The 12,647-nt window shown below is 42.1% G+C and overlaps 1 protein-coding gene across 1 annotated transcript in view; it reads right to left on the reverse strand.

The window, feature by feature from the left end:
• LOC311289536 (protein NLRC3-like) overlaps positions 1 to 10,576 on the reverse strand; it is a 106,164-nt gene extending 95,588 nt beyond the window's left edge. Inside the window, exons 1-2 of the mRNA XM_084407614.1 lie at positions 10,523 to 10,576; positions 8,720 to 9,008 (exon numbers count right to left, since the gene is read on the reverse strand). Of these exons, the coding sequence (XP_084263740.1) occupies positions 8,720 to 8,978 (259 nt within the window). The 5' untranslated portion in view covers positions 8,979 to 9,008; positions 10,523 to 10,576. The remainder of the gene's footprint in view (positions 1 to 8,719; positions 9,009 to 10,522) is intronic.
• Positions 10,577 to 12,647: the final 2,071 nt, after the last annotated feature.

The raw sequence follows: 12,647 nt of genomic DNA on the forward strand, positions 1-12,647 counted from the left end.
ACTGTTGTTGCTGTAACTACCCAGGGGTGCGTTTCCCGAAAGCATCGTTGGCCAACTATGGTCGCAAGTTCCGTCGTTACCAAAAGAGTTCAATGGACATTGCGATCATAGTTGGATAACGATGCTTTCGAGAAACGCACTCCTGATCATTAGTGTCCTAATTCCTGTCTGTGCTTTACCCCTCCTCACTCCTTAGCACCAAGCTAAGTACATGAAGTATGGTTAACGAAAACGCACAGTTAGGCCCCAGACAGAACGGGAAACACTTCCCGCTGTTTCTTCTTCTTTTGACCTTGATGTTTGATGTGTCCCTGCTAGCTTAGTCTAACAGCAGCTTAACGCATACGTGACACCTGTTTACCTATGTCTCCTAGCTAAACTTAAGGCGAGACACTACAGGTGAATAGGGTAAAATTGTTAACTTACAGATATCACCATCAAACTTTACCAGTTGATTACTCACATGAATAGGAGAAAAAAATGCATTGCAAGTTTTCTGTAATTTTATTTTTAAATATGCTAATGAGGCTATATCTAATTAAATATGCGTTAATTTGCATATATTTTGAAGTGACAAATCTGACCATTGAAAAAAACAAGGTTCAAAATTATTTTTGCATTTTGTTGATATATTCAATGAAAAGACATTATCAGAGGGGATAATGAATATCTCCTTTTGTTACCCTGTAAATCAGAAAATACTGCCAATAGCCTTAAAAAATTGATTTCCGCCCTATTTTTAGGCATAAAATGTCATATAAATCAGGCCAAGATTGATATATCAACAAATCCCTCTGGACAAACCTTAACAATATAGTTAGGAATACGATTGTAAAGTTTGGTGTATGTAGGTGCTACAGAAGTGGAAAATCGTCACTAGGAGTGTGAGAAAAAACTCATTTTGAGAAAACGGCCTTTAAAGATTTGTATGGCAAAATTCCACTAATTCCTATTGAAAGCCATGAATTACAGACAAAATATGCTTTAGGTCCAAGTAAAATCCATGTATCACACTGTTTAACATCCAAAACTCATTATTGCTTCATCCATCACTGATCATAACATCCAAAACAACACATCAACAGTCCATCACACAGGTGGAATGGAAAAACTAAATACCGGTATATCACAGTCCCACAGGACTGTTTTCAGGATTTGGCTTGTGGGTTTTAAGTGCTTTGAAATGTGATGTGTCTTTATGACTTACATTCCTGACAATAGTAAGTTTAACAAAAAGTGCTCTCAATATAATACTGAACAATGTACCAACATAAATAATAATAATAAAATATAATCTTTTTGGGGTTTATTTTTCAATGTAAAGGCCATACAAATTATTGTTAGATTGATGTAATTCATCTAAATTTTGGCTGCATCTACAAGCAGAGCTACTTAGTGATCAAAATTGTTCCACTCGCTGAAAAGTCAATATTTATGCATGAGATCGACGTAACCTTGTATGCTTGGACAAGCTTCGACTTACAGCAAATCTATTTCTTTACCTTTTAAACAAGTAGTAGAAGTTGTTTAAAGTAAAAAAAAGTTACCTGAGTAAAATTGGCAAATCCCAAACCACATTTGCATTTTACTGAATGTAACATCAAGTTTTGGAAGACTCAAAGTATAGGCGCCATATTTTAACTTGTTTAAACATGTATAACTCATTTAAAATGTGCAGACATTCTTCATAGACTGTTGAATTGCTCTAACATGGTTCCCATGACAACGACTAGTCACAGGAAGTGTTTTACTAGATTTACTAGATCTATGGAGCGCGCCACAATGAACTGAAACTGCACGTTTTCATTCGTTTTTAATGTGTAATATTTAAGTAAAATATATTTCAACCTTTTTTTAGAAGAATCTGCCAAATGTTTATTTTCATAACAAAACATAAAATAAATAAAAAATAAAAAGGTTTAGTTTAAGTCAATGAACACAAAAATACAACAAAATGGTCATGTCAGAGCTTTTTCTTTTTTTCTTTTGTGACATTACACTTTAGTTTTTAGCTTGACCTACTACATTCCAGTGTGTCCACCCTGATTCTTAACCACAACTGGAAGAACTTTAAACAGCTTATTTATGTATTTGTTGCATAATATATTATGTATTTGTTGCAAATACTGAAACCTGACTATAAGTCAAAAAGAAAAAAACTAGCTAGCTTGGTTTTATACAAATTACTTAAGCAGAGAATATTTGTTTTCAGTTTGAATCTGATCATTTAAAAGTACACACTTAAATGATTTATAAGAAAAAAACTATGAGTCAAATTTACTTAATTTTACTTTGGCAAGTTTTTGCACAAATATTTTTTAAGTAAATTTCATACGCATATTTTTTAAGTAAATTTCACATATGGAATTAAGCAAACTCTACTTAACTAAATTAAGTGAAAGTAACAAAGAAAATAAGTAATTTTAACTTGGCTAGTAAAAGGTTGAGCAATATCTATTTAGTTGAAATTTCCTTTGCAATACATTTCACTCAAAAACCACACATTTAAAGTGTATGCTTTAATTAGAAACTTCTAAGTAATTAATACAGTCGATAATGTGTGAGACACCATATCTACATACCCGAAGTTACGCATGATGTAAATGCAGAGACCTCAATACTTGGTAGACAATACACTATGAAGGATCGTTTTTGTGTTGGAATGTGTCATTTTGAGAATTAAGTCCAAATGTCACAAAATGGCAATTTACTTATCCTAACAACAAAAGCAATGATAAAACAGTGTAAATACAGCTGGAAAACAGTGAAAAATCAACCTAATTAATTATTCAAGGCCCAGTGCATGATGGGAACACCAGTATCAGAAAAGTTGAGTAATTTTACTTAATTTTATAATGTTGATATTTACGCTTTCATTTCTACACGCTTGAACAATTACATTGTTTTTTTGTCTGTAGTATTTACTTCATTAAACATATCTAATACTCACACACTGATAAAAATGATTTTGTGGTGATGTATAGTTTGTCAAGGTAATAACATTAAATCTAACAAACTTTGAACTAATTTAAACAAAGAACAATTCAGTGCGTTGGCGTCCTCGAGAGGTTAACAGTAGAAGGGGATAGTTTTTGTTTGATGTGTGCGAAAGTCAACCTTTTCTCACCTTTCATTCACAAGGCATTCAGTGTAGTTTAAGATTAACCGGTTTAGCCAGTTTTCTCAACCCAGAATTTGGGGGGTTGCTGTCGTCTACATTTGCAATTGAAATTTTCGCGACTGTGAGGCTCAGCTGTAACTTGTACATGTTAACCTTGTATATTCATGTCATGTCATCTTCGTCCGCTTATCCGGGGCCGGGTCGCGGGGGCAGCAGTCTAAGCAGAGATGCCCAGACTCCCCTCTCCCTAGACACTTCCTCCAGCTCTTCCGGGGGAACACCGAGGAGTTCCCAGGCCAGCCGGGAGACATAGTCTCTCCAGCGTGTCCTAGGTCTTCCCCGGGGTCTCCTCCCAGTGGGAAGCGCCCGGAACACCTTCCCGGGAAGGCGTCCAGGAGGCATCCGGAACAGATGCCCGAGCCACCTCAGCTGACCCCTCTCGATGTGGAGGAGCAGCGGCTCTACTCTGAGCTCCTCCCAAGTGACCAAGCTTCTCACCCTATCTCTAAGGGATCGCCCAGCCACCCTACGGAGAAAGCTCATTTCGGCCGCCTGTATACGGGATCTTGTCTTTTCGGTCATGACCCAAAGCTCATGACCATAGGTGAGAGTAGGAACATAGATTGACCGGTAAATCGAGAGCTTCGCCTTGCGGCTCAGCTCTTTCTTCACCACGACAGACCGGTACACCGACCGCATTACTGCAGAAGCTGCACCGATCCGTCTGTCAATCTCCCGTTCCATCCTTCCCTCACTCGTGAACAAAACCCCAAGATACTTAAACTCCTCCACTTGAGGCAGGAACTCTCCACCAACCTGAAGTGGGCAAACCACCCTTTTCCGACTGAGGACCATGGCCTCTGATTTGGAGGTGCTGATTCTCATCCCAGCCGCTTCACACTCGGCTGCAAACCGTCCCAGTGCATGCTGAAGGTCCTGGCTTGATGAAGCCAACACGACAACATCATCTGCAAAGAGCAGAGACGAAATCGTGTTGTCACCAAACCCGACACCCTCCGGCCCCTGGCTGCGCCTAGAAATTCTGTCCATAAAAATTATGAACAGAACCGGCGACAAAGGGCAGCCCTGCCGGAGTCCAACATGCACCGGGAACAAGTCTGACTTACTGCCGGCAATGCGAACCAAGCTCCTGCTTCGGTCGTACAGGGACCGGACAGCCCTTAGCAAAGGACCCCGGACCCCATACTCCCGGAGCTCCCTCCACAGGCCGCCGTGAGGGACACAGTCGAATGCCTTCTCCAAATCCACAAAACACATGTGGACTGGTTGGGCAAACTCCCATGAACCCTCCAGCACCCTGTAGAGAGTATAGAGCTGGTCCAGTGTTCCACGGCCTGGACGAAAACCACACTGTTCCTCCTGAATCCGAGGTTCTACTATCGTCCGTATTCTCCTCTCCAGTACCCTGGCATAGACTTTCCCAGGGAGGCTGAGAAGTGTGATCCCCCTGTAGTTGGAACACACCCTCCGGTCCCCCTTCTTAAAAAGAGGGACCACCACCCCGGTCTGCCATCCCAGAGGCACTTTCCCCGACCGCCACGCGATGCTGCAGAGGCGTGTCAGCCAAGACAGCCCCACAACATCCAGAAACTTGAGGTACTCAGGGCGGATCTCATCCACCCCCGGTGCCTTGCCACCGAGGAGTTTCTTGACTACCTCGGTGACTTCAGCTTGGGTGATGGATGAGTCCACCTCTGAGCCCTCAGCCTCTGCTTCCTCAATGGAAGACGTGACGGCGGGATTGAGGAGATCCTCGAAGTATTCCTTCCACCGCCCGACGACATCCCCAGTTGAGGTCAACAGCTCCCCACCTCTACTGTAGACAGCATTGGTAGGGCACTGCTTCCCCCTTCTGAGGCGCCGGACGGTTTGCCAGAATCTCTTCGAGGCCAGCCGATAGTCCTTCTTCATGGCCTCACCGAACTCCTCCCAGGCCCGAGTTTTTGCCTCCACAACCACCCGGGCTGCAGTTCGCTTGGCCTGCCGGTACCCGTCAGCTGCCTCAGGAGTCCCACAAGCCAACCAGGCCCGATAGGACTCCTTCTTCAGCTTGACGGCATCCCTTACTTCCGGTGTCCACCACCGGGTTCGGGGATTGCCGCCTCGACAGGCACCGGAGACCTTACGGCCACAGCTCCGAGCGGCCGCTTCGACAATGGAGGTGGAGAACATGGTCCACTCAGACTCAATATCTCCAGCCTCCCTCGGGATCTGGACGAAGCTCCGCCGGAGGTGGGAGTTGAAGATCTCTCTGACCGGAGACTCAGCCAAACGTTCCCAGCAGACCCTCACAGTACACTTGGGTCTGCCGAGTCTGTCCAGCCTCCTCCCCCGCCATCGGATCCAACTCACCACCAGGTGGTGATCAGTTGACAGCTCCGCCCCTCTCTTCACCCGAGTGTCCAAGACATACGGCCGCAGGTCAGATGAAACGACTACAAAGTCGATCATCGACCTACGGCCTAGGGTGTCCTGGTGCCACGTGCACTGATGGACACCCTTATGCTTGAACATGGTGTTCGTTATGGACAAACTGTAACTAGCACAGAAGTCCAATAACTGAACACCGCTCGGGTTCAGATCAGGGGGGCCGTTCCTCCCAATCACGCCCCTCCAGGTGTCACTGTCGTTGCCCACGTGGGCGTTGAAGTCTCCCAGTAGAACGATGGAGTCCCCAGTCCGAGCACTTTCCAGCACCCCTCCCAGAGACTCCAAGAAGGCCGGGTACTCTGCACTGCCGTTTGGCCCGTAGGCACACACGACAGTGAGAGACCTATCCCCGACCCGTAGGCGCAGGGAAACGACCCTCTCGTTCACCGGGGTAAACTCCAACACATGGCGGCTGAGCTGGGGGGCTATAAGCAAATCCACACCAGCCCGCCGCCTCTCACCATGGGCAACTCCAGAGTGGTGAAGAGTCCATCCTCTCTCAAGGGGTGTGGTTCCAGAGCCCAAGCCGTGCGTAGAGGTGATCCCAACTATCTCTAGTCGGAACCTCTCTACCTCACGCACAATCTCAGGCTCCTTCCCCGCCAGCGAGGTGACATTCCACGTCCCTAGAGCTAGTTTCCGTGTCCAGGGATCGGGTTGTCGAGCCCCCCGCCTTCGACTGCCGCCCGATCCTCTCAGCACCGGCCCCTTACGGTCCCTCCTGCAGGTGGTGAGCCCACGGGAAGGCGGCCCCACGTCGCTCCTTCGGGCTGAGCCCGGCCGGACCCCGTGGGGGGAGGCCCGGCCACCAGGAGCTTGCATACGAGCCCCAACCCCAGGCCTGGCTCCAGGGTGGGGCCCCGGCTGCGCCATACCGGGCGACGTTACGGTCCTTGATTTAATTTGTCTCATAAAGGGTATTTTGAACCACTCTTAGTCTGACCCGTCGCCTAGGACCTGTTTGCCTTGGGAGACCCTACCAGGGGCATATAGCCCCGGACAACATAGCTCCTAGGGTCATTCGGGTACTCAAACCCCTCCACCACGTTAAGGTGGCAGTTCAAGGAAAGAGAATACAATGAACAAAGTGTTTAAGATAACACAGAAGTCTCTGCATAATATTTCAGCCTGATCTCAAGGCATTCGTGCCAGTCGCAAAATATGATGTTTTATAAACAAAGTTCGGGAGGAGCACGTTCAAATAATCAATCCAATCTACTTGTCATCAAACAATTATGTCTACCCTAATCAGCATGACAAGAAGCATATATATATTCACTCTGTCAACTCACCTAACATTCCTTGACAGTTTTCCAGCATCCCTCCACCACCCCGACTCCTCACTCTTGGCTTGTTCTTTCACAGCCAGGAATACGGGGGAGTACTCTGTGTTCGGGCCGAATACCGAGCACGGAGCCCTCTCCTCGGACAGCATGCCAAATATGCTTTTATTCTATCTGACTTATTTGTAAGTGTGAACTCGTGAAGGATAGTTTATTGTTTCGTGTTCACAGACACAAAATTTCTCCTTTTTTTCGTGTCACTCAGAACGACTTATTAATGTATTTTTTTCTTTCATCTACTAAGCGCCCATTAAGTCAATTCATATTTTTCAGTCATGTGACCTGTGCGATGGCCTGAAGGGCAAAACAATGGGCCGAATGGCGGCTTGGTTATCAGCATGATGAATAAATGATATTAACACTCCTGTTAAAATCACGGAAGCTGACGACACTGCAACATGAATCTCTTACATCGAATCTGCACTTTGTTGTTTATGACTGAAGAATTTGCGAGTTTCAGTCAGACTTCAGACAGAGAGCGCGCACTGAACAAAACTCTTCGTTTCAGCGATGACTAATCTGAATGCCTCTGATTGGCCGATCAGATTCAACAGAAACAGATGATTGGTTAACGTATAGGTTAACGCTGCAAAATGAAATCTGACGGAATTCTGTCGTCAGATGGATCGAATAAACATTACATATTTGTAGCTTGTTTAACCAATATTTTATACTTTCTAGGTTTATTTATTTTTCCAAACTTTTCCAGGCCTGGAAATTGCTTTTTTTTTAAATTCCATGACTAATAACTTAAGTTTTTCATGACCGATGCCATCTTATTATTGTGAACATAATTTTAAAAGTGCATTTACCAAAATTCATCATGAAAGATCTATTGTTACATGATTGATGTTTGCTTCAGCATTAGATACTGATATATTTTTAGGCTAACTTATTGTTGCACTTCGTCTTTTTGCACGGACACGCAGACATCTTTAAATTTGAACAACAACAGCACTGTAAGTGTGTTTACAAAGCAAGCACATCATATAATGATCTGCTTTGCACTCATGTTGTATACGGGATATGTGAATGTCTTTTATTTATTCCACAAGTTTTGACGCGTATCTTGTCTTGTATTCACTCTCAAAATCCATATAGTTCCTTTTCACTGTTTATTCTTCCAAGTCAACAAAGAATCACATTTCTTACATACTGCATAATCCTCTTGCGCAGCGATGTCTTCTCAACAACTTATTTGAAGAGAAAATATACTTGTGAGGCAATTTATGATATATTATAATAAACAGTCAAAAGCTTTGTGTTCTCCCACTGTGTGTCTGCACTTATTGCATCCGCGTCAAACTTTTTGCCTAATACGATTTTATTTAGCCTATATTGTATTGTGGTTTTCATACAATGACAACATTACATGCAGTTAATACTTTATTAGACACTGATAATTATGTTAATTATATATTTTTAAATGTAACGTACTGTAATAATCTATAAGCATATTTAACAATCGGTCGAAGACAAAGAGCAATTTGGTCTGGCCTATAGATACAGTATGATGTTTCATGCACCATCTGGTGGATATACTGTGAAGCACAACACATTTATTTAAATTGGAAAAAAAACGTGCTGACAGGATTAAGCGGCATTCCACGGGACAAATTGTGGCATGTCATGGGAAAAAATGTGCATCCTTAATGACCACATCTGTATATTTTTGTTTCTGTGTTTCTATGTACAGGCAGTGATTGTTATTTTCCCCAGCTCTGTTTTGAATGAGCTCCAACAGTGGTACATGTCTTCATATTGCCTGTCAATTACCTTACAGTCAGAGTGAATTAAACATTACCTTGCTTGTGATTGTTCTCCAGCTGCTCAGCCAGATAATTCTGATTCATCTTCTTCAGGATCTCCACCGTGATCTTCACAGCTTCTTCTGGTTTAAAACACTCCACCATCTTATCCACAATTTTCAACCTATTTGCATTCTCCATTTCAGACTTTTTTATACACTTATGATCATTCTCTAAGTGCCACTGAAACAGACTCAGATCATCTTCTCTCAGGTCCATCAGTGAGTTCAGAAGCAGCTCTTTAACAGACGCCATCGTCCTTCACTGATTCACACTGATTCACAGCTGCAGGACAAAAAGAAAAAGATCTGAAGTAGTTTCACTCCTAACATTTGGACCTAAGCACTCAAATGTTATTTGGATTATGAAATGAAGCTGTGATCGGATCTGGACTCTCACTGAACTAATACAAACTCTTCTGTTGAAGAAGTCCTATAATGCTCCTTTTTTACAAGATAATATAATAACACAAGATAATATAAGTCTCAGGTGTCCAATAGAATGGTTCTGTGAAGTTCAGCTCGAAATACCCCACAGCTCAATTATTATACTATTCTGTAAATGCCCACTTTTGAGTGGAAGCAAAGACATGATGTTTTTGTGTGTGTGTCTCCTTAAATACAAATGAGCTGCTGCTCCCCATCCCCTTTTCCAGAAGTGGGCAGAGCCTTTACAGCTCGTGCCTCAGATACTCTGCCAGCAATAAATAAATCATCTGTTTGGTTTTGATTATCATCTCTGTCGTGGTCATAATGAAATGTTTGTTTTTTGCATTTGTTTAAAAAGCCTTGCCTATTTAAGCTTCTGATATATGGTTTTCTGAGCGCAAATACACAAAGTTCACCAATTGGTTATGTCTCTGAACATAATCAGCTGGGAATGAAATCACATATATATCAGTAGATTAGATCTGAGAAAGAGCATTTCTTGGACTCTGCTCACGCTTTCTTGGGTGGGAATTATTTAAATGAGGATGTAATGAGGTTTAAGGGAGTTCAGAAACAAATCTGCCTGTGTCCTGGTTTTCCCGTTCCTGTCCTGCCCTCTGGAATTGATTGTTTGATTGGACTGATTTACTGTGTGCTGATCTTCTGCCTGTTTAATGGACTACGACTTTAGATTATGCTACCAATAAAACTTCACTTGGATCTTCTCTCGTTGTCGCTCAGTGCTTGCCAACACTTCCACAACATCGAACCATAACAGTAATGAGGTTTAAGGGAGTTCAGAAACAGTGCACACTGATATAGAGAATAAATATTGCTGGAGTGACAAATTGCTTTTTCATGCACAAACAGCAACATTACACAATAAATAAAGTTGAACATTTAAAAAGGCATAATATGAACTCTTTAAAAAGTCGATTCCTCACAAGAGGAAGGAGGACACAAAAACAGGCAGACGCGCGTCAAGCTCAAAGTGAGGTAATCAGATGTGCAAGCCGAGGTTTGACACAGAATGTTTCTGTGGACAGACTGAATTATGAATAATATAATCTCACATGATCTAAATTATTCATTTAAAATAAAGGTTCTGAGATGAATGTGTGTATTAATAAATAGAGAAATGAGATACTGTCTGATTTGAGAGACATACAGTATGAGGCTTCAGATAGCTGTGTTGATTAAATCTGCTAAAATTACTGTAAAAGATCAAATATTGCTTTGAGTTTTGTTAGCAATCAAAAATGTTATACACAATGCGTCAATGCTGTTTGATAAGTCTAGATCAATGTGAATGGATTCATGACACTGTTAAATCTATATATGTCAGTATTTTATGAAGTAGTATTTACTAACCATGAATAATGACGGTGAAGATGAGTCTTGTTCCTCCACTGAACTTGAACTGTCTTGAGCAGAAGTTGCTTTGAAACTCCTTTAAGTGTTTTCATAAAGGACTGTGGAGGGGGAAGTTTTTCTTCAGAACGTAAACCTGTTATACCAGAACTTTTTCATAAAACTAGAACCAGTTTTTCAAAAGGACTCGTGACATAAGAGTGAAACTATGTGGAGAATCACTGTCTGTCGTCAAAAGACCTACACACGACATATCTCAAATTACAGGCTAAAAAGAGACAAACAACACTGAAAAGACAGATAAACAGAGACAGACAGACATTAAGGCTGAAAGAACCACTGGCATGGCTTGGAAAACACTGGAGTAATTTGAAAGAAGTTTGACCAACATCACTTTCTCTTCCTGGCCTTTGCACAGTGTTTGCCAAAACTGACGAGCAACGGTGAACTGAGACTCCACCATTCCAGTAGTAGTTGCACTTTCCCGGCATTAAAAAGGTTTTTACTACCAGGGTCCTGTGCATCCAAAGGGGGGGGGGGGGGGTGGGGATGGTGTTTGATTGGTTGGGTCCTTACATGCGCTTCGTGAGGCACACTAGCACACACACGCAAGGTCTCTCGCTCCCTCTCTCTACACGTTCTTCCCCCGGTAGACGTAGAATCCACAGCTAGATCAATGAGAAGTCCTATGATTACAACGACCATCATTTGAAGTGTCACATAGTTCTGAAATTATCGTACATTATAGGATTTTTTCCATTATTGATCGTACATCGTACACAGGTCAAAATTATCGTACAAATACGATAATTATCGTACATCTGGCAACACTGGGCTGCTTAGAGCGGCTGCCCAATCGAGTTTTTTTTTTTTTTTTTACATATTAATTAATTTAAACAAGTGACATGAATGAATTAATGACTAATTCAAGACAAGAAAATTCTGATTTCATGATCAATATACCTGCCTACAACTGCTGCGGTGTCTGCCAGTGTTTGAGTCATGCGCATAACCTCGCGTGCATACTCGTGCGCAAAGTCACGGTAATGTTAAGCCATGTCACAAATTTTTTATTTGATCAGTGATTGATGATTGACATTTAAATCAACGATTTATCCTTTAAATTTAATAATATTCAGAACAGAACAAGAATAACTATTAACTATAAACAAGCCAAAACTAAATAATTTAAAGCGAAAGTGAAAGTAAGCGGCGTTGGGCTCACGTATCTCTCTCATTAGAATCAAAATGTTTCGACATTCGCGATGTATTTGGATTGTAAACTATTCTTTATTATAGCCTTTGTACTTAACTCACGTTCCAATATCGACGGAAAAAATCCTCATCCTCTTCACACGCGCAAAAAAGTGCTTGGAAACATCACAGTGGAGCGGAGCTTACACTGAATGGTACAAATTGTACTACTGACTATTTAAACAGAGCAGTGTAATTTTTATAGGTTGACTATTTTATTATTATATTTTATTACGGCTATAATGAACAGGCTGCGATGTCAAGATTGCAACGCTGGAATGTGTGTGTGTGTGTGTGTGTGTGTGTGTGTGTGTGTGTGTGTGTGTGTGCGTGTGAGTGAGGCGCGGGCGCGATCGAACAGTGGAAACATAAAAACATACTCCGTCATGTTCATACAAGACATCATTCAAACTGCAAAGTGTTGCAAAACGTTGGAGGATATTTTGCAAATAATTTATTTAATGTGTTTTGTGACAGTTTGTTTTCAGAAGTTTCAAAGAGTTAGTAAAAGAGTAAAGAAAAACTTAAAACTTTTTATTTAAGTAGGCCTATCTATTTTGTATTAAGTATTTATTTTGTATTAATACATAACCTCATTGTATTCATTTATAATGTAACATTATTGTGTGACATTTGTGTCAAAAATCGTCAAACAGGTGACTCCGCGTGGTGGAAGGGGGCCCCCAAATCAAATTCTGCTTAGGGCCAAAAGGCTCGGGCCGGCACTGACTTTCAATGCAAGAAGAAGCGCTGCAAATGAGCCGAATTGCCGTCATTAGATCCGTTTGTTCAGCTTGCAGCGTCCTATGCGGTGGATCCATCAGGCACAAAACTTTGTACATCACACAGGCAAGAAATTTGAAAGTGGGTT

The sequence above is a fragment of the Rutilus rutilus genome (genome assembly GCF_951802725.1).
Source record: "Rutilus rutilus genome assembly, chromosome: 4".
NCBI classification, from domain to species: Eukaryota; Metazoa; Chordata; class Actinopteri; order Cypriniformes; family Leuciscidae; genus Rutilus; species Rutilus rutilus.